General features: G+C 42.0%; 1 protein-coding gene and 1 pseudogene across 1 annotated transcript in view; both read left to right on the top strand.

Moving 5' to 3' along the window:
- The window catches only part of DNAAF5 (dynein axonemal assembly factor 5), a 56,949-nt gene that overhangs the window by 17,025 nt on the left and 14,164 nt on the right, over positions 1–25,760 (top strand). Inside the window, exons 5-8 of the mRNA XM_063089505.1 lie at positions 8,488–8,720; positions 11,804–12,016; positions 17,294–17,437; positions 19,340–19,508. Coding sequence (XP_062945575.1) covers positions 8,488–8,720; positions 11,804–12,016; positions 17,294–17,437; positions 19,340–19,508 — 759 coding nt within the window. The remainder of the gene's footprint in view (positions 1–8,487; positions 8,721–11,803; positions 12,017–17,293; positions 17,438–19,339; positions 19,509–25,760) is intronic.
- On the top strand, positions 5,683–6,172 carry LOC134371702 (acyl carrier protein, mitochondrial-like; annotated as a pseudogene).

Raw genomic sequence — 25,760 nt, forward strand, 5'->3', positions numbered from 1 at the left:
CATCCAAGTATTTGGAGAGATGGGAGACTTGAATGGAAGTTGTCAGAAATGTTACATTGTGCAGACTAAAAAAGAGGAACAGACTAGAAAAACTGGTTTGCATTGTGTGGAACCAGCAAAGCCCCATTGCATGGGGCATTGACCTCCTCCGAATTAGCTTTGGTGTTAAGAAAAAAGGAATTTTCCTAGCCTGGAAGACAAGAAGGGCCTCCATCATTTAGAGGGTGCAGGTAATACCTCATTTAACACTAAAATGGACATCATTGTCCTTCTCCCACAGATAAGGAGTTAAGGCCTGAGAGGTTCTTTGGCTTGTCCACAGTCAGGGTCAGTGTCTGTACCCGGACTGAACCCTAGCACATTCGTCTCCTCTGTGATCCCTGCCCCAGCTGAACCCCCTTGTCCTCTGCACTGAGGAGTCTCCATGTCTTCCAGGAATATCAACCTCTAATCACTCCTTCGGTACCTCTGCTTTTGTAAACAGCCAAAACATTGTTACCAAATACTCGATGTCATTCTTACCTATTTGTGACTGTTTATAAATACACAGTAGAGGGTTGACCTGTCATCATACATGGATAAACAGATTAAGAAAACAGTGAACTGTTTTTCTGACCACTGTTAAAATACACTTAGTCTAATTGTGCAAAAAATAAGGTGATTTAATGTCCTGTATGCTTCTAACTTCCCAGCTTTGTTAGGACTTTCCACTGACTTCTCCTTGACTTGGGAGGCAAGGGAGAGGGTTATGTTTAAAAAACATGCCAGGCGGGAAGGCCCTTGACCTTGGTTTCAACACCAGGTCCTTCAGAATCCTCCTGAAGCTGCTCATCACTCTGCACCATGTGGCACTGGGTGGCAAGTGCCCCAGGCGTTTTGGGGGCTGTGTGGAATATATTTGGGGTGCTCAGTGCCAACTTACAGGGCGCCCCCACAGATCCGTAACAAAGCCGCAACTCTGCTTGTCAGAAAAAATGACTTCAAGGTTAGGAGGAAATCGTGTGGTAGCAGTAAAAATTAGGTGAAAATACAGGTAGACCATGTCACCCTTAATACTTAGCAGGATTCTCAAGTACCTACTCTAGAGTAAGAAGCAGAAGTCGTCATTCAGAGTGCCCATTTGTGCCCAGCACTACAGGTACCAAGCCTCACGAGGGCATGTTCTCACCTGCCTCTTACAGCTGACGAGGCAAGTTTTCGTGGCTACTAAAAGGTGCACAGATGCCCGTGGGGACCTCTGTCTCTTAGAGCCCGTGTTCTTTTCGTCACCCTGAGTTAATTGTGCACTGTATGTGGCAGATACTTAAGGGGCTATCTGTCTGTGTCACAGACAGATGGGCCCATAATTTAGTGACATGCTCCACCATTGCCATGCAGGACACGCCACGAGACCACTTGTGAGAGCAGTCACTTCTCTGCGTGGTTGCATTCTTTTGAGCTGCGTGCCAGGTTTAAATATTCTAGTCTTTCTTCCTGGGAAAGAGTTATGGAGCGAACAAATGGTGATTTTTACTGTCTGATGCAAAGCAGAGGGCAGAGCCACGCGCTCCTACAGCTGGCTGGGAGTGTTGGTTAGGAGAAGTCGTACCATCACTGACCCAGGCCTCAGTTCTACACACATTCGTGGGGCCAGGCAGCGTGGGGCCAGTCGGCGTGGGGCCTTTGGGATGAGAGTAAGCAGCAGCCAGAGGCAAGGAAAAGCTCTCACCTTGGCCTGAGCTAGGACTTGAGCTTTGATGCTCACACCCCAGAGGTCACTGCTCCCTCAGTGCCTCCTAAGATTGTTTCTTCCTCTTGTATCCCCCACCCCCGACCCTGTCTAGAAAATGAACTTTGACCCCACCACTGGTTTTTAATCCTTTTCCCACCTTCTGAAATGTCACCTTTTCCGAATGGTGTTTCCCTTCTTTACATACATTGGATTTGTTACAGTGCTTCCTTACCTTTACCTACCGTTGGTTTTTAGAAAAGTTAAATCTACATTGCCATCACATTTAATCGTGTTTCAATTATGAAAATAAATTAGCTTTGCAAATATTTGCATCTTGACCGTTTTGTTTAAAACTGAATAAGTCTGTTCACTGCAACTGTAAAAGCTGAACCAACACGCCATTGTCGTCATTCTGTTCTTTTGCTGCCTTTGTCCACCTAAATTGTGTTTTCATGCTTTTTGCTCACTAAAGTACTGCAATTATGTTTTCAAAGAAAAGATTAATAGATAATCACTGAGCTTTCTAGACACCTGACCTGGCAGTTTTGAACTCTGGACTTAAGAAGTTAATTGCTTCAGACCTCAGGGCACTTCTTTGGCGTTTACCTTCATCAGCTGCATGATTAATAGACAGAAACACTGACCTCGCACTCTGTTTGGTAAATCAAAACATAGATTATCAAATCTGTAAAGGAATTTGGATGTGGAGAACCTAGAGCCCTCATGCATTTTTGGTAGAAGGCCAGAATGGTGCAGCCACTTTGGAAAATTGTCTGCCAACTTCTTAAAATGTCACATATACACTCACAATGTGGTCCAGCCATTCCACCCCTAGATATAAGACTCAACAGAAATGAAAGCTTATGTCTGCCTGAGATTTGTATGTGACTGTTTATAGCAGCATTATTCAGAAGAGCCGCAAAGTGGAAACAGCCCATGTTTGTCAATTGATGAGTGAATAAAATGAAGTAAGTCCGGACATAGAATATTATTCAGCAATAAAAAGGAATGAAGCATTTATATGTGAAACAACATGGATGAATCTCAAAAACAATGTACTAATGAAAGATGTCCATTTTTATGAAATTCCTGAAAGGCAAAACTTAGGCACAGAAAGCAGATCACTGGTCCCCTGGGCACTGGTGTGGGAGCCAGGATTGACTACAGACAGGAACTAGGGGACTTCTTAGGGTAGCAGAAGTGATCTGAATGGGGCTGTGGTGGTGACTGCACAGCTGTTTAAATTCACTGCAGCTCAGCTCATACACTTGAGTGAATTCTATGACATATAAATTATACTTAAGTAAAGCTGTTTTAAGAAACTCACTGAGGCTAGGATCAGTTTTAACAGTCTGTTTATGCATTCAGTAAATATTTATTGAGGACCTCCCCACACAAAGGGAGTTAAGCCCCTGTTTCTCTCCTGCCCCAAACTGCAGAAGCGGGAGTTGAACCTCCCTTGTCCCCCTGCTCCTGGACCTGAGCGGCACCTCCTCTGGGCTTTGATCTCCTGTGACAGCCATCTGCAGGATGGGTGAGGCCACGTGGGGTAGGCATCCCTAGCCAGCTCACCTGGAGTTCTGCGCTGCCCTGGGGTGCAGGTGCAGGTGAGGCCTCTCCCTGGGAAGACAGCATCATTGACAGCAGGTTGCCAGAGGGGCAGCGAGTCTGAGATGAGTCTCCCAGATGAGATGAAGGAGCTGTTGACAGGAACAGACCGGACCTCTCAGGGAAACCTTTGTGCCTTTGCCACAGGCTGCTGCTCTGGGCTGTCTTTTCACCTGAGTTTTGTTATTTGACATTTGCTTTTATCATTCAATTTGGGATGATTTTCAATTCAAGATAAGATTATTTGTTTGTACCTCAAGTTCTGTTTCCTTTGTTTATATTTTCCAGTGGGAAACCATTTGGGGATACACAGAGAGAGAGAGAGAGAGAGAGGTTTAATTCTGTCAGACTAATAATTTTAGAAATTACTACTTTGGAAACTTAGGTACCAGTTATTAGAATTCATTTTATAAACTGAGCAGTTGAATTTAGCTTGGTGTTTGGCATATCCCTTTTTGTTTCTAAGCACAGTCTTGGACCCGTCAGGCAAATAATGGTTGAAAATGCTAAGTATATAAATAAATAAAACATTCATATACCATGTGACCCAGAAATTCTACTGGGATTAGGAACCAGTCCAGTTTCTTTGCTCACCCACATGTGCAAAGGTATGTAACAAGAATAGTCGCTTCACCTGCTTGTTGTATCAGCAGATGGTCAAGTACCACATAGACATCAACATTACCTGTATATACTGATGGGAAAATTTCAATATCCTAGACTAATGAAAACAGCAAAGTGTAGAGCTGTGTGCTGTCTTTTTTGGAGTGGGTCAGTGGAAGGCGTACATATGTACTTCCATATACATGGACTATCTCCAGGGGCTACAAAAGAAATGGCTAATAGTGGTCACCTCCGGGGAGGGGAATTGAGAAACTGAACAGGGTAGGAGGAAGACTTAGCTTTTCGTTCTTTTTTGAACTGCTTGATTTTTTTTTTTTTTTTCACTTCTTAAAGCCAAAACGAAAAACAAAACAAAGTAAAATACTTTAAAGAAATAGTTCCAAGCTCATATACCCTGCTTGTAGGAGTACAGATTGGTACAAGCCTCCTGTGGGACAGCTTAGGAGTGCGTTTCAGAACACTAAATGCACATGCCTGTAGACCCAATGATTCCATTCTTAGGATTTATCCAAATTAAACAATCAGAGATGTCTAAAAAGATTTACGGGCAGAGATGTTCATCATAGTGTTAATTATAATAAGAAAGTTGGAAACAATTGGATCAGTAAATTCGAATATTCTATTCCATGTGGCTATTTATTTTATTTTTTTGGTGGCTGGCCAATATAAGGATCTGATCCCTCAACTTTCATGTGGCTATTTAAGATCATCTCTAAATTCTAGTTCTTCTAGGGCAGTACTGACCAATGGAACTTTCTACAGTAATGGAAATGTTCTCTATGTGTGCTGTGCTGTACAGTATCCACTGGCCATATGTTGCTATTGAGCACTTGAAATATAGTCAGTACAACTGAGGAACAGAGTTGTTAATTGTATTTAAATATAAATTCATTAAATTTAATGAACTTAAATTTAAATAGCCATATGTGGCTAGCAGCTACCATACTGGAAAATGCAATTCCAGAATCTAGAATAAGAGCTGGCAAACTTTTTTCTGTAAAAAGCCAGATAGGAAGTATTTTAGTTTTGCAGGCCATATAGTGTCTGTCACAACTATTTGGCTCTGCCATTGTAATGTAAAAGCAGCCCTAGGCAATAGTAAATGAATGGGCATGCTTGTCCCAATAAAACTTTATTTATAAAAACAGCCAGTGGGCCAGATTTGACTTAAGAGCCAGTTTGCTGACCCCTAGTCTAGAAGAAGATTATGGCTGCTATAGTAAGTACAGAAGAATAGGCTTCAGAACCGTTTATATAGTACAGACCAGTGTTTCTTTCAAAATACCTCTCTAGGCCCATGTGTCCCCAAAATGTATATGTCCAACTATTAGCAGATCCTTCCCCAGCTGCTCTTGGTCATGTTTTCCAAATTTTGCAAACTTTCCACAATGGACATGTCATCAGGAAGAAAATTATCTACTCTTTGGCTTTTTGTTTGTTTTTCACAAAATTATGACAATAGAATTTGAATTGTTTGGAACTAATTCTGTAATATAGCATAAAAATAGAAAAGTAACAGGAATAAAATTTGGAAATGGGGTCTCATGGTACAGCTGTTCTTTTTATTAAAACATACCCTTTAAATTCTGACACATAGAGGTTTCATTTCTATCTTTAGAATTGTTTTGAATTTTTAAAGTCAAAATCTCTTCATCAAAATCCTAAGAGGCTTTTTTGTAGATATTGACAAACTGATTCTAAAATTCACATGGAGCAGTGCATCCTGGGTCAGCGTAGCCATGGCGGCTCATGTCCTTTCCTCCTGCGTGCACCACCTGCCCACAGCCTTTGTGCTGCTGCCCCTGGTCCCCACACTGGCCGCTGCCTGGCCACTCCACACCGCTGTGTGTGCTGCAGGGGCCTGGACGAGGCCCAAGGCTCCTCAGCTGTCCTTGACACTCGCACAGGTTCCAGGTAGAGTTACACAGTTGTGCTGCCAGTATCGCAGCGCTCCCCCTTTGACACTGAGGGAATCAAGGACAAGATTGACCCAGAAAAGCTGACGGTAAATTCCCATTTTATGAAAGATCTGGGCTTAGACAGTTTGGATCAAGTGGAGATAATCGTGGCCGTGGAAGATGAATTTGGGTTTGGAATTCCTGACCATAGATGTGGAAAAGTTAATGGGCCCACAGGAAATTGTAGATTACATTGCAGATAAGAAGGATGTATATGAATAAAATATCAGACCCTTTTCTTCACTGAGAGAAGACTCAGGTGACACTGACAAGTGTCTGCAAGTGAGAATGCATTTTGGCGTTATTGCTGGCTTTGACAGAGTAATTCTGTTGGACTTATATTTAAGTTGTCTAAGTGTTCTGCCCGTTGAAAATAAATCTGTAAAACCAAAAAATAATAAATAAATAAATTAAATAAAATTCACATGGATATGCAAAGGACCTAGAGCAGACAAAGCTTTGGAAAAAAAAATAACACAGTTGAAAGACTAATACTTCCTGGTTTCAAAACTCATTATAAAACTTTAGTAATCAAGATAGTATGGTATTGGCATAAAGGCAGACAGGTCAATGGAACAAACTAGAGTGTTCAGAAATAGACACACACATATGTGGACAGCTGATTTCTGACAAAAGTGCAAAGGCAATTTAGTGGAGAAAGGATAGTCTTTCAACAATGGCGCTGTAATAATCAGATTATCCATCTACTAAAAAGTTTACTTGGATCCATATCTCATATGATATGCAAAAATTAACCCCAAAATGAATCATAGACCTAAATATAAAACCTAAAACTATAAGCTTCTAGGATAAAGCCTTCAAAACCTTGGGTTAGGCAAAGCTTTGTTAGAGATGTCATCAAAAGCACACTCCATAAAAGAATAAAGGGATGAATTGAACTTACCCAAAATAAAAACTGCTTTTTCAAAGACATTGTTAAGAGAATAAAAAGACAAGGCAAAGACTGAGAAAATATTTGCAAATTATATATATAACTATTTGTATTCAGAATACAAAAAGAACTCTTAAAACTCAGTAATAAGACAATAGATAATCCAATTTTTTAAATGGGCAAAAAATGATTTGAAAAGATACTTTACCAAGAAAGATAGTGTAGACAACAAATAAGCACATGAAAATATGCTCAGTATCATTAGTCATTAGGGAAATGCAAATTAAGACCACAAGGGAATACCACTGTACTCTCTTAGACTGGTTTAAATCTAAATCTGACAATACCAAGTGCTGATGAGAGTGGAGAGGAACTAGAACTCCCATCCAGTGCTGTAGAATGGTACAGCCACTTTGGAAAATAGTTGTAGTTTATTAAAAAGTTAAACATACACCCACCATATGTACCAGCCATTCTACAACTGGATATTTTTTGGAGAAGTGAAAGCACATGTACACACAAAGACTTGTACATGAATGCTCATAGCAGCGTTGTTTATAGTAGCGCCAAACTGGAAACAGCTCAATTGTTCATCAGCAGATGAATGGATAAATAAACTGGCATATCCATATAACAATACTTCTCAGCAGTAAAAAGGAATGAACGCATACTTTTGAGGTGGATGGATCTCAAAATAATTATGTGGAATGAGAGATGCCAGACAAAAAAATAGTACATACTATATGATTCATATATAAAATTCTAGAAAATGCAATCTAACCTGAAGTGAGGGCAGATCTGTTGTTGCCGGGGGGTAAGGGTGGGAAGGACAGAAGAGGGCTGGCATGACAGAGGGGCACAGGAAACTTTGAGGGTGACGAGTGTGTTATCTTGATTGTGGTGATGGTTTTGCAGGTATATCCCTATGTCAAAACTTATCAAATTGTACACCTTATTTTTTTAATGCCATTTCTTATTTTGTTTTTAAAAATTTTTTACAGGATATTTTTATTTTTTTAATTTTTATTATTTTTATTTATACATATTTATGGGGTACAGAGTTGACTATCAGTATTCATGTACAGTATGTAAAGATCAAATCAATATTATTAGCATGTTCATCATTATAAACCGTAATTAGTTTTTGTGTCCGTTACCCAATTACTCACTATTCCCCCTCCCCCTCCCCCTTTCCCACCTCTAGTAATTGTAGGTCTGTTCTCGTCTTCTTAAAGTCCAGTATTTTGTTATGGTTTCTCTTTGTTTCTTAGCTCCCACTTATGAGTGAAGACATGTGGTATTTCTCTTTCTGTGCCTGGCTTATTTCACTTAACGTTTTCTCCAAGCTCATCCATGTTGCTGCGAATGGCAGAATTTCATTCTTTTTATGGCCGAGTAGCATTCCATTGTGTGTGTGTGTATATATACACACACCCCACATTTAAATTGTACACTTTAAGCATGTGTAGTTTATTATGTGTCACACCTCAGTATAGCTATAAAAACTATTTTAAAATAAATTATGACATTTACAGATATATTGCTATTTTGAGAGTTGTTTTGAGTTTTTAAAATCTCAAAACTTGTAGGTGTGCCTTAAAGAAGGGGTGTATAATAAATTATGTTATGTATGAATCATTGAGGTTTTATTTGTGAATTTCTCATTTTATTTTTTGATCTTCTTCATCCCCTAGAGAGTCGCCCAGTGTTGGGCTGTCGGGAGCTCATCTTCAGAAACCTCTACAAGGTCCTTCCCGCCATCTGTCACGACATCACCGACTGGGTAGTGGGGACCAGGGTAAAGGCGGCACAGCTCCTGCGAGTACTGCTGCTCCATGCCGAGGACCACATCACGCAGCACCTTGAAGTCATCCTCAGGACCCTCCTCCAGGCCTGTGCCGACGAGGAGAAGGCCGTGGTCAGCAGTGTGAGTTGTCTTTTCAGAATGTAAAACGCAGCATTTTAGGTATGCAGGTCTGTCAGTCATGACAATACGTAGTCATGATACAGTCATGTAATCACCATCACAATTACAATGTAGAACGTTTCTACCACTCCATGACCTCCCAGTCCCTCCCCACACCCAGTCTCTACAACCACCAATCTGTTTTCTGTACCTATATATAATAGTGTGTTAAAGGTGACTCTTCCCTGCTTTCCTTCATGCACATTCAGGCATATGACTTTGTGTGTGTGTGTGTGTTGGATAAACAATGTCGTCGACCAGCAGGGCCCTGCAGTGGTCAGTCTCCAAGGACCAGATACAAAATTCCCTGGGAGTTCAGCTTCCACAGACTGGGTCCTTGTGAGGGCCTTTTCTGGCCCCATAGTGACTGTAGGGATGATCCAAATGGGTGTTCAGACGTGCTCAGGGTCCAGTGTGTGGTGTCCCTGGTTCCTTATTTTTCCCACAGCCACTTGGCTGGTGGTTAGCATCACCACGGGAGCAGATAAAAGCCACTGAGCCCCATGTTCTGTCCACTCCCTTTTCATTGTGATGTCACTGGAGCCCAGCCAGTTAGCCCCCTGTGCTCAAAGTCACCACCCATGTGGGCTTTACGCCCACCCCACGAGGACACGTCTTGGCGCTCAGGAGAATAACTAAACCTTTTACTTGAGGCTTTAGGCCAAAATATCCTTCTCATCTTGAATCTTAAATTCCATTGAAACCTTGCTAATTGGTTTTATTTTTACTGTTCTAAGTCATTGTTACTGATTTAAAGTAAATGTTGTAGGTTCCACATTTTTAAAACAAGCCCATTTTAACCCTTTTATTTACATGTCATTTTTACTTTTCAAAAACTACTATCAATTTAAAATTGTATATAATCCTTTCTTATGGAATATTGTTTCAGTTTTTGGATATCAGGTTTATCACTAAAGCAGCCAAAATTTGTATAAGTTTTTTTGTTTTTGTTTTTTTGTAAACCGTATCTTTCCATACGAAACTTTTGAACTCTTATTTTCCCCACAGAAAAAAGTGACTTTATTTTACAGCTCCTAGTCTAATTTTATGAAGGGTGAAAAAACTAAGTGCTGATAAGCATCAAGCCAATGTTCTGTTAAATTGACTAGGTTTAAGGGAAATTTTAAAAGCTTTTTGCCACATCAGCTAATTTTTGGAGAGAGGATATGTTGTAATTAATGTACAGGACACTGACCCATGGAGGACATATTCCATGTAATCCCAGTTAAAAAATACCTAAAGCAGGTTCCTCAGTGTGGCATTTCAGGGTCCATGGTGGGCCAAAGGGTGTGAGTGAGCTTCTGAATTATACACAAAATATCACAGTAGGTTTTTAGTTTTAGTTGAATTTTCAAAAGGATTTGTTTCTCTATAAAATGATGAAACCACTGTTCCGGGACACTTTACAAATCTCAAAATAATCCCAATGTCTGCGGTCGCTGCTGTTTGAGTCAGCCACTCGGGTGCCTTTCCCCGCTGTCTTGGGAGCAGATGAGCCTAGCACCTTTGGCTGGTCAGAGAGAATCCCAGCAGAGGAGCAGGTGGGCTCAGGGAGGGCAGGTATTCGGGCATCGTGTGGGTGGGTGATCTGAGGTGCCGAGAGCATTTGCAAGGGTGAGCTGCCTAGCTTTGGCCATCCCTGGTTCCCACATGACGGAGGGATGGTGTTACAACTTTAGCGTTGTGGTTTTTACTTTTTATATGGAAATGTTTGTGCACATGAAAGTAGAGAGAATGCTGCAGAGAACCCATGTAGCTGTCCCAGCTTCTGCAGCTGTAACCACTTTGCCCATATTGTCCTGTGTCCCTTCCAGGCTGATCCCAGCCCCAGACCGATTTTGCCCTAATGCTGAAGGATTGTCCTTTTTAACACGAGTGCAGTACCTTGGCCACATGTAACCTGACTACTGGTAATTCCTTCATGTCATCTACCACCCATTCCTTGTTCCACCTTCCCCAGTGGCCCCAAAAATGTCTTTTTGTGTCAGGTTTGGTATTTTGACCAGGTTCTAAGCTGGGTTCTTCTGTGATTACTGAATTTTCCCTCCCTCTCCAGCCAGCGGAGTCTCCTCTTCCACTGGGGGTGAGACGTGACACAGCAGGCCTTCCTGAGAGTGTCCCTGCCTTTCCTTACATTTTGTTGACAGTTGTGTGACGTTCTGGATTCTAGTGACTTGCACCTGAAGAGCTCTGTCTCTGGAGCACATCAGATTCCCATTCTCTGCCTCCCGCATGAGACAGAGCTCTGTTGATGCGAAGGTAGCAGGGAGAAGTCCCTGTACCCACGTTACCCCCATGGTTACCTCTTACATAGTCTAGTACATTTCAAAACCAGGGCATTGTCACTGGGTCCATTGTGCGATTCCGTGCCTTCTCATCACCTGTGTGGTTCCTGTAGCCACCATCACATGGGTCTCCTCGTGGTGCCCTCTGTAGTCACACCCACTCCCCGTCATCCTGGCAACCACTCACCTGTTCTCCTTCTCTGTAATGATGTCATTTTTAGGATGTCTTATAAATGGAATCATACAGTGTGTGGTCTTTTGGGATTGGCTTTCGTCACTCATCATGATGCCCTGAGGTCAACCCCATGTAGCTGCCTGTATCAGTAGCTGTTCCTTTTCACTGCCGAGTAGAATCCCACGGTGTGGAGGTGCCAGCTTGTGTTTAGCAATTTAATAATAAGAAGTTTAGTCACTGGTATCAGATGAGGGGCATGAGGTGGAAAACCCTGTTAGAACATAGCCTTTCTGTGGGCCAGATCCATACCTTCTTAAAAGTCTACGTCCCATTTGCTAGCCTTAAATTTTTTCTCCTGGAAGTTCTGAGAGACAAGAGAGGACTTGTGTGTTCATGAGCATTCTGAGCACATACCTAGAACACCCCTTTTCTCACAGGACTGCTTCTGTGGGGAGAAAGGCATGCCAGACAGATGCCGAAGTGCCGAGAGCAGGAGGAAGTGCAGCTGGGACCAAAGAGGGGCATGGCCAGGCAGGGAGTCTGTGTTTTTAAACCTCCTAATTTTGTACATTTTCCTCTCACAGTGTACAAGATCTGCAGAGCTAATCGGGACATTTGTCAACCCAGAGGTGTTTCTGAAATTGCTCTTATCAATGCTGAAGAAGTCGCCTTCCTCCTCCGGCCTCTTGGTCCTTGCTTCAGTCATTCAAGGCTGCCCCCGAGAAGCCCTTCAGCCCCACCTGAAGGTCATCGCCACAGAGCTGGCCCAGGCACACATCTGTCAAGGGTCTGAAAATGTAAGAGTGTGTGGGGAAAGGGACAATGTAGAGAAACATCCCGAAGTTAAACATGGGAGGTGCTTCCCCTGCCGGTTGCTGTCTAAGCATAATTATTGACAATTATTAATCATTCCATCAGTGGGGCCACATCTGCACCCAGCCCACAAGCCCATTGGATGTATCCAGTGGTAGCCAGGGTGCTGGCGCTTCTGTCCTCTTGTTCAAGGACCTCATTCTGCTCTGTCCATTACCATAGCCACCAGCCATAGGCAGCCATTTAAATTTAAATTAATTGAAACTTCCCTTTCTTGGTCCCAGGGGCCATATTTCAAGTGCCCAGTAGCCATATGTGGCCAGCGGCTGCCTTGTTGGATGGTGCAGGGCGAAACATGTCCATTGCCGAGGACAGTTCTGCTGGACCATGCTCCTGTGGGTGGTCACAGGGTCAGCTACCCATCCCCAAGAGGGTCCACATCTTCCCCCTTCCAAGAGATGAGGTCGCCAGTCTGCCTGCCCTGTCTGTGTTCCACATTGTACTGAGTACAGATAGCACATCTGTGATCGTTGGGAGCTCATTCTTTACCCACATCACTTGGCATTCTAATAACTTGCTTAAAATAACCAACCTGATGATCACCAAACAAATTTGTTTCATTTTAAATTGAGCAGTAAATCCATTACATCTGAAGCTGAAATAACCTAGGTAGTTGGGCTTAATCATTTGGAATAATTTATAATTGTTTTCTACTGAAAACAAAATGACTGTTTTTGTTTGAGTGTGATAGTCTTCTTAACCCTGTCCACATGTGCATTGGATTGTGCCCCCAGATCTTTCTGTAGAAAATACCGATGTCTGCCTCAGTAGCAGGCCATCCTGTACAGTGAGGGCCCTCAGTGGATCCTGACAGCCAGCAGTGGCTCCAGCTCCATAGTTTCCAGCAGCAGTTATGGCCTCAAAGCTGTGCCAGGGGGAGGGGCCAGAGACTAGCCAGCTCTGCTTGTAGCTGGTCTCTGGTTGTGTGTCATAGATCTTTGTCCTCAAAATGAGAGAGTGGTACAGATCACAATTGTATTTATAAACCATTTTTAAAAACCTGTAAGACAGTTTTTAAAATGCACAGAGAGAGAAATAGAGCTGAAGTCTCGGAAAGGGGATATGGATAGGCCAATTGCTCATGGTGTTTTTAGCCACATTTCAGCTTTTCCCAAAACTCATTTTTAACACAACCATCAAATCTCTGTAAGTTCTGCATTTTTACTCACAAGTGGTTCTGAGGAGATGGTTTTTATTCCTATGTGTAGATTGGCAAGCCAGAAGCATTTTTTTCTAGATGGATATAACTTGAAATTTTGTATAGGTGTTTAAATACATACGAGGAGACTTCAAAAAGCTTGTGGAAAAAAATAGAATTAGAAAGATAAAAATGGGTTAGCTAGTTAGCTTAGTTGGCTATGGGTTAAACCCCTATACCAAAAAGAAAAAAAGCTGCCAAAAAGAAAATGTATAAATTTTATTTTTCAATATACTCTCCATCAAATTCAAGACACTTTTGTGAGTGATAATACCAGCCATTTAGTCCAGTCCTAAAGAACCGAAGATCCTGGGAATTTAACCATGTTAGTGCAGTCTTTTTTACATTAACTGAAGAAAAATGGTCACCCTTTAAAGATTTTTTAAGATTAGGGAACAAAAAGAAGTCAGAAGGAGCCAAATCAGGACTATAAGGTAGATGCCTAATGATTTCCTATCAAAGCTCTCATGAAATTGCCCTTGTTTGATGAGAGGAATAAGCGGGAGTGTTGTTGTGGTGGAGAAGGACTCTGGTGAAGTTTTCCCAGGCATTTTTCTGCTAAAGCTTTGGCTAACTTTCTGAACACACTCTCATAATAAGCAGATGTTATTGTCCTGTGGCCCTCCAGAAAGTCAACAAGCAAAATGCCATGAGCATCTCAAAAAACTTGTTTTGCTCTGACCAGTCCACTTTTGCTTAGACTAGACCACTTCCACCTCTTGGTAGCCATTGCTTTGATTTTGCCTTGTCTTCAGGATTGTAAGGGTAAAGCCATGTTATCGTGTCATCCTGTGACAATTCTTCGAAGAGATGCTTCAGAATCTTGATCCTACTTGTTTAAAATTTCCATTGAAAGCTCTGCTCTTGTCTGCAGCTAATCTAGGCACAACAGTTTGGGCACCTATTGAGCAGGAAGTTTCCTTAACTTTAAATTTTCAGTCAGAATTGTGTAAGCTGAACCAATTGAGATGTCCATGGTTTCTATTGTTAATCGTAGGTCTTCTTCAATTACGGCACAGACATGATTAATTTTTTTCTTGCAAATTGATGTGGCTAATCTGCTGCTGTAGGCTTCATCTTTGGCATTGTCTCATCCCTTTTTAAAATGAATTATCCCTTTGTAAAGTGCTGATTTCTTTGGGGCATTGTCCTCATAAACTCTTCATAAAGAACAGTGATTTCACCATCTTTCCATCCAAGCTTCACCATAAAGTTGACGTTTGTTCTTGCTTCACTTTTAGCAGAATTCATGTTTCTCTGATGGGGATCTTTTCAAACTGATGTCTTACCCTTCTTAGTTCCTGAAACTATATCCTGCTCAGACATGTTATAACAAGTTAATATGTGTTTATTTTGGTGCAAAAAAAAAAAAAGTTGAAATCCATGCATAGTTTTTTCTTAAGATGCATTTTCCATAAACTTTTTGAAGACCTCTGGTATCTTACAGTGTTTATAGCAAAGAAAATATAATTTGTATATCTTAATGTTAGCTATAGAAAAATTTAATCACATACTCCAGCAAGCTCAGATTATGTATTTGGCTCCTCCTCTTCCATTTTTTTTCAGGGGACAATTTACTCAGTCTTTTTAAACAAAGATCCAATCACACATAAGTGTTCCCCTATAAAGCCAGCCCTTTGTCCTTCCAGTTTATGAATGTTTTCTAGCCCTTTGGTCAGGCCAAGGAAGCAGTCATAATAAAAACCCAAAACATACATTTTACTACTTTCTTAACAAGCTTAAATTTGGGGCAAGAAAGTATGAACACATTCGAGTCTTAATCAAAGTCTTTTCTGTTTCTGAGTCATGTGTAGCACTGCGTTCTTTTCCAGGGCAGGGAAGGAGCTCACACATTTTGTGTAATGTCACTTGGGAAGTAGTTTATGTTTCCTACAATTACTCTACAGTAACTGTAAGAAAAGGTTAAGAATGTCTTTCAATAACAAATTAAAAGTTTTTAAAATCCCATGTTAAACAAAACAAAGAAATCCATGAAGATGTATTCTAAACTGCAAATCTGACTTGAACCCCTTCTTTGTGGTTAACAGGAAATCTGGGCTTTTTAGCAAAAGGTACTTTCCCAGGTATCTTGGGCCAAATGTTGCACCTGGAACTTAGCTAAAGGGAACTTGATCCTCTTCTTTGAAATATGTTTAGTGACAGGTAATTGAAGTGAGGAAATTGTTTGATAACATAAGGATAACTCATTTATTCCCGTTTAACTAAAGGAAACCAGAAGTTCAGAGATATCATTGCCATAACTAAAATATAAAAGTCTCTAGCACTTTAGTAAATTAAAATTTTTGCTATCTTTGATAATGTTGTTTCAGAAGCAAAAAATATTATCATTTCTCTGTTTTTTTTTCTTTTTCATTCTGTGTGTATGTGCATGTGTGTGTTTGAGTAGGCAGACATTGAAATTTCTCTGGTTAAATATAGAGAAATCTATGAATGTTGAGGTTTTGTTATTTCCTCAGAGACACCACCATGTTCACAGAAAGAGGATAATGCTCATGGTGAAGAACACAGTTCTCATGAGTTCCAGTGTCGGCATATGTATTGAGACAGCTCAACAAAAGCCAAGAGTGGCACGTGTCTTTTAAAAGTGCATTCCTCTTGATTTTAACTGAAAAATGATAGCTCCTTAAAGTTACATTATAGGTTATTCTAGGAATTAGCCAAGATCATGTCCTTAGAAATCAATCAGTCAGACAATCCAGGCCTAAAAGAAACGGGGCTATGGGAGAAGTAAGGATTGGAATAAAAACAAATCTATGCCTTCTCTTGGGAGTTGGGGCTCCTGGCGCTCACAGCCTGACTCCCCAGGGTGGAGTGGGGAGCTGTCCAGCTCCTCTGAGGGAGATGGGCACACTGTGGTGTTTTAATCTTTTGTGGGTTAGGCAGTGTTGGGCCTGGAGATGGACCAAACTGTGCTGTTATGCAAAGCGAATTTTGTGGTTAAACTTTGGTGATTTATATCATTGGTAAGTGAATTGTGGAATTTTAGAAGGAATTCAGAAATTTAGGACCAATCTATTGTCTAGTCAAATAATTACCAAGCTCTTTTGAACTCACATCCCCATTAGTCAAAAAAAGTTTAAGCATATACCTCCAATATGCATACACGTGTTTATTAATAAATCATATTTATAAATTACGTATACAACCACTATCCCGACTTGTTCTGTACATTATGAAACATACATAAAATAGACATCTTAGAGGGACATTATCAGCAATGGTATAGATAAAAGCCTTAGGAATTCTTGTGCCATTTCTCAGGCCATGGGTCCTGCCCACAGCCCTTGTTGTAGTGGATGGGGCTAAAGCCAGGAGGGAAAGCAGTTTGACCAACTAGCATTTGGTGTGTAGCTGAGACATCACCTTGTTGCCCCCGCATTAATCAGGAAGTATTTTTTGAACCACTGAATTTTCTTTATTTTTGTTAAAACTTAGTATTATAGAAGTATGCAAAAGGACACAGAAGTAGGAAGAATAGAAGAATGAACCTCCATGTACCTGTCACCTGGCTTCAATAATTACCAACCCTTTTGCATTCTTGTTTTATCTGCCTTGTGCCACATCTTTTTGTTTTTCACTTTTACTTTGGGGGAAGTGGGGAGAGCTTGGGGGTGTTTTAAAGCAAATTCAAGACACATTGTCACTTCGCTGTAAATACTGCAGTGTACATCGCTGACACACAGAACTTCTTTTAAACATAACTAGAATACCATAAGCATTTCACAAAATAAGCATGAATTCCTTAATTCCCAGCTTGCGTTCAGTTCCCCTGTTGTCTAAAAGAGGCCCTATTTATGGTCGATGCACTCAGATCAATGGCCCAGCGTCTGCTGCAGTTAGCTGCAGCTGCTCTTCCTTCTCTTGCTCTGAGCAGGAGCCGTAGACTGTAGACTGTCGGGGTCAGGGGCTGTGTCTGCCCTGGTTCTGGGAATGAGGAAGTGGCCGGAGGGCAGAGCCACTGACTGCTCTGGTCTCTTCGCAGGACCTCTACATGGAGCACCTGCTACACTGTGTGCAGGCTCTGGTTTCAGTGTGTTGGGAGGACTGCAGTGGGTCCAGCTTGCAGCTCATGGAAGTGCTGGTGACTATAATGGCTATCTCTGGTGCCACAGGCCTTAATGACCAGGTAAGACTGATGGAGGATCTTCCCCCCGCCCTGCCCCGCCACTGTTCTGCATGGCCTGGTGCAGCCTGTACCTGGGAAGGCATTCTCTCTCTAAATGAAATGTAGCTGTCTTCCATAAATCTCTTCTGCGCTTGAATTTCAGGCCTCGGGCATGCCCGACTCAAGCTGCCTAGCAAAGATGAAAGAATTTAGAACATTTGGAATGAGTCATTCAGGAGGTAGCCTTAGGGGTATCCCCTGCAACTGCCAATGTATTTTAGTGTCTAAGAGTGAGGACAATTATTTAATCTTGGAGTCTATGGCAAAGAAGCAAACAAGAAATAAAGACCATCATAACCTTTGAATCTGTGCATTTGAGTGGGGTTCAAAAAACACGTGTGACAAAGTCTGGACAGAAAAATAATGTCATGATTTTCCTACTTTAATTGCAGCCCAGTTTTACAAAATTATTTCCATCCTATTGACTTTGTATTTGATTAAAAACCCCTCAACCTCATATTCCTCGTGGGCTCTGAGGATCATCTGGAGACCCGAGATACCTAAGGAGACTCACTGCTTCTCTGAGAACTGTTTCTTTGGACAGCCTCAGGTAGCTTCTCTTTGGAGACTGAGGCAGCTTGTGGTACTCGGAAGGGAAGGCAACCATGACTCAAGGAGGCTCACTGCCCGCCTTCATCTTTCTTGGGGCCTCTTTAAACTTTATTTCTCTCTTTAAAACTACCTTTCCAAGGGCCAGCCCGTGGCTCACTCGGGAGAGTGTGGTGCTGATAACACCAAGGCCACGGGTTCGGATCCCTACACAGGGATGGCCGGTTAGCTCACTTGGGAGAGCGTGGTGCTGACAACACCAAGGCAAGGGTTGAGATCCCCTTACTGGTCATCTTTTAAAAAAAACAAAACTACCTTTCCAAAGGGCATATGTCTAAGAAGACCACTTGTCAGTGATAGGGCCAGAAATACTAACAAAAGCAGAATCTACAGTGCCTGAGAGTGACAGGGAAGGAAACCAAGCTGTCTCCAGATTACAAGTGAGTCTGCAAAACAGACTCGACGCCACCAAGCACCCACCTCGAGGGAGCCTCGAGTACTTCCTAATATTTTTAACCCCTGAGGAGAGAGACACAGATTAAAAGGTGGCTGGCTGGCTTTATCCTTTTATCATCTGTCATCCTTCATTCTCCCTCCAGATCAGTCTGCAGAGTTTTTACCTTGAGGTCTGGTCGGGGTGAAAGATCTAAGTGAAGGAGGGTGAGGATGGTTTTCAGGCAACATCGTTTGTTAATTTAATTCTTTAAAACCACTTGGTCGCCTCTTCTCTGTCCGTAGGCTGACACCCAGCTCAGGGCAGCTTCTCAAGAGGCCCTGCCTGTACTCAGGTGGATCGTCCCCAGGGTTTGTGTAAGACACTGACACTGAGCTGTTTAGTAGATGCACATTTATCTGTTTTATAAGTTGCTGTACAAACAGCACTAAGACACACAAATGGAAATCACAGTTTTACCTCTGCCATCTGCAGCCCTGGCTCTCCAATAAGCTCTTTGAAGGGTTTCCACTTAGCAACATTTCCCTCCGAGTTAAATATTCATGTTTAACCCAATTATTCTAATTATTCTAGCAGACTAGAGTGGTTCTTACACTCAAATGATGAAAGCAAGTCTCCATTAGGGAATTTTGAGCCTTAAAAATTGGAATTGAGGGCCGGCCCGTGGCTCACTCGGGAGAGTGTGGTACTGAGAACACCAAGGCCCCAGGTTCGGATCCTATATAGCGATGGCCGGTTGGCTCACTGGTTGAGCGTGGTGCTGACAACACCAAGTCAAGGGTTAAGATCACCTTACCAATCATCTTTAAAAAAAAAAAAAAAAATTGGAATTGTCCCAACCTGTGACTGCTAACTTCCAGGCTCAGAAGACAATGGACTCACTGGCCACTGTGGAGAACGTCAACGGCAGCCAGGACCTCTATCGCAAACACATGGGCCCTCTCATGGAATGGTTGACCACATCGCATGAGGACTGGACCATGCACTCTGCAGAACTCATGCAGTTCCTTGTAGTGGTCACTCAGTCAGGTGAGCCCTTGGGACAGGCTCAGTCTGGGTTCACTGGTCTCGGGTGGCCGTGTTGTCTTCTTTATCACAGACTTTGAGAGGTTTTCATCATGGACCAAAATGCAACAAATGGATGCTGTTTTAACTGGGGTGTATTTTTAAAAAGTAACTAATAGTCACTCTTGCCTATGCATAACAAGCATTTTAAGGAACCGGTTTGAAAAATGCCACAAACATCATATTGCAGGCTTTGTGTTATGTAGCGCTTTAACGTCTGCCCAGACACACATTTTTTACATTAAACCTTGAAAATGTGATTTTTCTTGGCCTCTTTTATAGCCTGTATTCTTCAAATACATCTACATTTTATTGCAGATTTTAGCATATCCAACCAAATTGGTGTTTTGAGCGTGTGATGGAGGGCTTTGGCACCAGCACTTCTGAGACTTCAGCATTTTTTTTTTTTTTTTTTTTTGTCGTTTTTTCGTGACCGGCACTCAGCCAGTGAGTGCACTGGTCAGTCCTATATAGGATCCGAACCCGCGGCGGGAGCGTTGCTGTGCTCCCAGCGCAGCACTCTACCAAGTGCGCCACGGGCTCGGCCCTGAGACTTCAGCATTTTTATCAGTTCTCCATGAACCTCCAAATTTGGGCACTTTCCTGAAATGAACAATATTGTTTTATAATACTTTGTTATAGATGTGGAATGCGCACTTCAAAATTGTAATGAGCTTTTGATTAAATTAGTGATTTATTACTTGTATGCTATGCTTTTCCAAATGACTATAAACTTGTCAAGCAAATTGGTTTTTTCTTCATTTGCAGTCTTCCACTGTTCTTTTTCTTGCTGCCCCCCTTGCCTACTTCTGAGCAGTCTCACCACCTCTTTTCATATATGTAAAGTGTTGTGATCATACTCTGGATCTAAGGATACATGCTACCAATATGTGATTTCTGTGTACTGTAGTGATTAGTCATTAATTACTGTTAGAAGCGGCCCAGGACCTACAGAGGGTTGGTTGTGGTAGCCTTAGAAAAAAATCCAAAATTGTTCTTTGTCAATTGCACGCAAACTGTTTTCAAATTAGAAATGAAAAGACTGATTACTGCTTACAGTATTAAACATTTGTGCCATTGTTCTAACTGCTTTACAAACATCAGCTCATCATACCCCCATAGCTGTTCTATGTGGTAGGAACTGTTAACCCCACTTCAGAGATGAGGAAAGTGAGGGCACCGAGAACTTCAGTGACTTGCCCAAGGTTACACAGCTGATAAAATGGGATGTAAATCTGGGTAGCAACTCCAGAACCTTCCCCCAATCCCTACTCCACATGCCTCTTGGTGGGGGTGGGGTCCAGTGTATTTAATTTCTCATTACTGAATGTTACCCATATCAATATCATGAGTTAAATTACTCCAATATTTATTTCACAGATCAGAAAACTGGGGAAGCAAACCTGAGAGACTAGCCTTACAAATTATTAGCAATAAAGTCAAGGTTTTAGTTTACTGCACCTGAGGTGGTTTCCCTAAGATTTGCTATTTCTATTTGCAGTTTTTTAAAGTATCTCTTATGGTGTTGGCATAATTTGTTGGCAACTGGAAAATTTTTTATTTGGACTCACATGTCTATCATATAACAAAAGATAGGAAAATTGACAGTGTATTGTTTAGTGACAAGAGCAGGTTATAAAACTGCGATTTAGCAATCCAGTGATATCTTCTCTGAGTCCCCTCTGTATGTGTGTGTGTCTCTCAAAAGAAATATACTATTTTCAGCACAGTGTCCTGGGAGTGCAGATGATTTTTGCTTTTATTCTTTTTTTTTTTTTACATTTATTTATAAATATTAGTTTTTTACATTCTGTGATGTTGCAGAGTAGTTGGTGGGAGTGGCAGAGGGGAAGGGGGAAGGAAATATGATGGGAGGAGGAGGAAGGATGAGGAGGGTCAGGGTTGAGGCCTGTGGCAACCCCCTCATTCCTGCAGAGGAGACCAGGGGACTTCCATTGGTGTCTTGATCATTGCTAGGCTGGTTGCAGGTGTCAGGGGGGCATGGCTGAGGCCCCTGGCCCTCCCCTCTCCCTGGCTTGGTAGCCCTGGGGATTTCTGGTCCTTCTAGGTTTTATAGGTGTCCTTTGGTGATGTGAGACCTTTACTAGTTAATATCAAACTTTGTCTCTGGTCTGTGGGTATTTTGTTTTTTCTTCCAGTTCTGTGTTGGATTATTTGCTGTTCCCATCACTTAAACTCTGCACTGGAACTGATTTGTTGTCCTTTGCTTACTTCTAAAATGAGGGGACTTCCTGTGGGGACCAGCACTTGAGCCCTGTGGTTGAGCTAAATTGCTGCTTTGCTGCTGATTCTTTGGAGAAGGCTTTTTGTGCAGTTCAGGCTTTAATGGTTGACTTTATAGGTACTGCTGGCTCTTGTGAGATCTGGTACACCTGGGTTGTGTAGAAACTCTAGTCTGGGCCTGAGTCTCTTCAGCAGACTGCATCCCCCGCAGTTCTATATTCCAGACCAGTCTCCACTGAGTGGTCCTACACTGATTGGGGGGCAGATCAGCTGTCCTTGCTGTGCCCCAGTGTTCCCCAATGGGCCTGTCTCTTCTACCGCCTGCACTCCAAACACTTCTCATGGGATGGGCCGCACGCCGGTCCCTTTCAATGACTCACAAGCCTCTGAGTGGCTCCTTTTTTTCAGTTGTTGTGGCTTCTTGTTCCTAATGTGGGTCCATGGGAACCCTATTAGTAGTCTTGCTGGCCTGGGGGCCACCAAGGCCCTCTTCTGCCCTGCTGCCTCCAAGCAACTTCATCCAAAGGACACAGCTGTGGCTTTTGCCAGTTCTTGCTCCATGCACTCACCAGCTCCAGCCTGGAAGTGGCCAGGGCTTGAAATGGTCAGAGCGGTCCTTTCTTTCTCTCATTCTGGCTTCGCCTGCCTTCATGCACTCCATAGGTCTCTCCTCCTTTTCCTCTGAGTACTAGAGGCCTCACCTTGGCTGTCGTTACTTTTTAATAGTTGTAAATTGGTTGATTTGAGGGAGAGAGTGACACAGTGGACCATCTGTTCCACTATCTTGACCGGAAGCCTCACATACGTGATTTTGTTTATTCATGAAAACCAATGGAAAAGCCACTGTTAATTTTGTTTTGCAGTTAAGAAGCCTGAGGTTCTGAGAGTTCTAAAGGAACCTGTACGTGATTGTCCAGCCAGGGTTTGAGTCCAGGTTCCCAGACACTAGATCCAGTGCTCCTTCTCTTCATCCTCTGAGGAGCCGCCTCATTGGTAGTTCCTTCCTCAGCTTGCCCTGCAGGGCCACCAGACACAGGTGGTCTTGCTTTCAGCAGCCTGTTTCTTTTTTACAATTCTAAAGTTATATGCATAAAAAGAAACAGGTATTTTTCCATTCATCCGGTTTGATATACTATTTTTTCTTATCCATTTCTCTCAACATCCTGTTGGGCCTATGCTGCTAAGAAAGCTTCTTACTATTTTTCTGCTTTTATTCTTTATTTTTCCATATTTTTGAAGTTCTCGTAATAAGCATGCACTACTGTAATACAGAGAAAACAAGAATTAAAATAATTTTTTAAATAGGAAAAATTTTTTTTAATTGCTTATTTACAAAAATTTTTATGGAGATAACTTTTTAAATTTAATTATAAAACATTTTAAATATACAGAAAAGAATAACTTTCTAAACTTTGAGGAGATGGGGGAACTACAAAGGAAAGAAAAGATTTGACTATGTCTACATTTGAAACCAAATAAAAGGAAAACAGACTTAAGAAAATATTTACAGTAAATATGACAGTGTAAGATCTTTGTTATGTAAAGCTCACACAAAATGAGGATAAAAGCATTAACTCCCAAACAGGTAAAATATTTAGATTATATAAAAGAGTTAATACAACTAGTAAGCAAATAGAGTGGGAAAACGTTCAGCCTTTCTAATAATAAAAAAAATATGAATTAAAAACTGTCAGGTACCAGTTTTTTCATCTGTCAAATTAGGCCAAAAATAAAAGGTTTATCCTCAGCATTATCAAACTGGAAGCCTTGGGCATTGCTGGCAACATTGTAGTGAGCACAGTTCTTTTGGAAAGTATGTGTCTAGAATTATCTGTGTATTCATACCCTTTTATCCAGCAATCAAATTTATGAGAATCTGTCCTAAGGAAATAATTCTAATTATGGAAAAAGCTATGCATCCAAAAATATTCAACAGGGCATGATTTAATAGCAGAAATTGGAAGTGACCCAAAAACCTAACAGGAAGTTAAATACATAATGATATTTCCATAGAAGAAATGCCTTGGCAATTACTAAAAGCAATTATCCTAAGCCTTTATAGCAATGTAAAAAAACATGTATGGTGTAATATAAAGGAGGAAAGAAAACTGAATGTGTCCATACGCTTTAAGTAGGGAAATTAGTACTGGGAAGGCAGATACACGGGTCCTAGGATGCAGTTTTGGTTTTTCTTTCTTTTTTTAGATATTCTTAGTACCAAGTGGCCCACTTTAAAAATCCCCCCAGTACACCCTCCCCAGCCCCACCCTGGCAGAGGCTATCAGTGTAGAGGTGGCATGTGGTTCTTCCCCTGTGAACTGTGGACATTATGCTCTCTTCTGTATTTAGGCCGGAACACGTATCTTGTTGCCAGTTTTTAAAAATGTAGAGAGAGTTAAAAAGGCAGAAATAATGCCAGAAATAGTGTAGCTCTCATGGCAGGGAAGGTCCTTAGTCCTGAAGACATCCTGCTATGCTGGACTCACGTCCCTGAACAGCATCATGGGGGGGCACCTCTAGGACTACGACTGTTTCTACCCTCAGGGGCTTGGCATCGGATGCTCAGTACAACTCAGATTTGACCTCAACTTACAGCAGGCAGAAGGGTTGTGCTTCCAGCAAGGCACAGGCAGGAGAGCGTCCTCTGAATGGAGTCTTCACCTGAGCCAACAGCTCAGCCCCAGTGCATATGGGGGAGGAGGGGTGCCCAGTTAAACTTGCATTTGTGCCCCAGCGAAGCTTCCGACTGCCATGCTCAGGGTCTCCTGTAGATGATCAGAAAGCAGACTCTCCTTTCAAACTGGCCTCAGGTTGCAGAGCGCCTTCCCTTGTGGTCACGTGCCCGTCACTGCTCTGAGCCTTAAGCTGCTGGGCTGAGCCTGGGCCCCCCAGTGCCTGGCAGGTAGTGTATGTGCATGAATGTGTATTTGTGGGGACCATTCTGTCTTTCCTTCTGTATGTATGTTGGTGGTGACCATTCAGGTGTGTCCTTCTGTTGTGGTTCACTGAGATTTACAGAGGGTGTGGGAAGGACAGGTGGGGATGGTGGGGTTCTCCTGCTGACTCCAGGCTTGCGCATTCATGCAGTGGGGATAACAACACCAACTTCAGGGTGCTGCTATGATGATTAAATAGCATTGTCTGAGCAAATGCTTACATATGTTATACAGAAGAGAAAGCAAGACCTGAAGAGTCCAGGAATTTGTCCAAGTTTCAGCCAGCACACCAAGCTGTAATTCTGCTACGGCGCAAACACGGCACATGCTGAGCAAACCTGACCACAGCCCCATGCCTCTTACCCCGATCTTTAAAAATTCTGAATTTATCCTGTCTATGGAAAATATTTAACTGGACGTATTTCATTTTAAAAGATGATTCTTAAAAAAACTACAGTGATTTTTTAGACCCATCCTAGCTTAGAAGGTGGTGGCCAAAGGCTGCTTCCCAGTGTTGTAACCAGTGTGACGTTGATCCCATGTAACACATTTCGAATGATTGAGAAAAAGATTTGCTGTATTGGAAAGAGCCTCTTCTTTGATCTTCCTTCCATGCTGACTTGTGTCTGGAAGGCAACCCCATTCTGGTGAGGATTAAATCACATGGAAGGGAAGAAGCCACTTCAGGGAAATTCTGGTACATGATTTTGCATGTATTCTTTTTAATGTCCTAAAAGTGTTTTCACTTCAAGTGTAAATACAGTTATGCTCCTCATAATGACAGACCGTATATACAACAGTGGTCCCATGAGATTATAATGGCTGTACCATATAGACTAGGTGTGTACCATCAGGTTTGTGTAAGTGCACGCTACAGTGTTCACACAACAGCAAAATCACCTAACGATGCATTTCTCAGAACGTATCCCCTGTCATTGAGCAACACATGACTGTGTTGTATTTTTACACCTTTTATCTGCCCTCATTATGAAAGGGGATTCCGAGGCACTCCCCACACTTCAGGAATGCTTCATCT

The sequence above is a fragment of the Cynocephalus volans genome, chromosome 3 (assembly GCF_027409185.1).
Source record: "Cynocephalus volans isolate mCynVol1 chromosome 3, mCynVol1.pri, whole genome shotgun sequence".
Classification (NCBI taxonomy): Eukaryota; Metazoa; Chordata; class Mammalia; order Dermoptera; family Cynocephalidae; genus Cynocephalus; species Cynocephalus volans.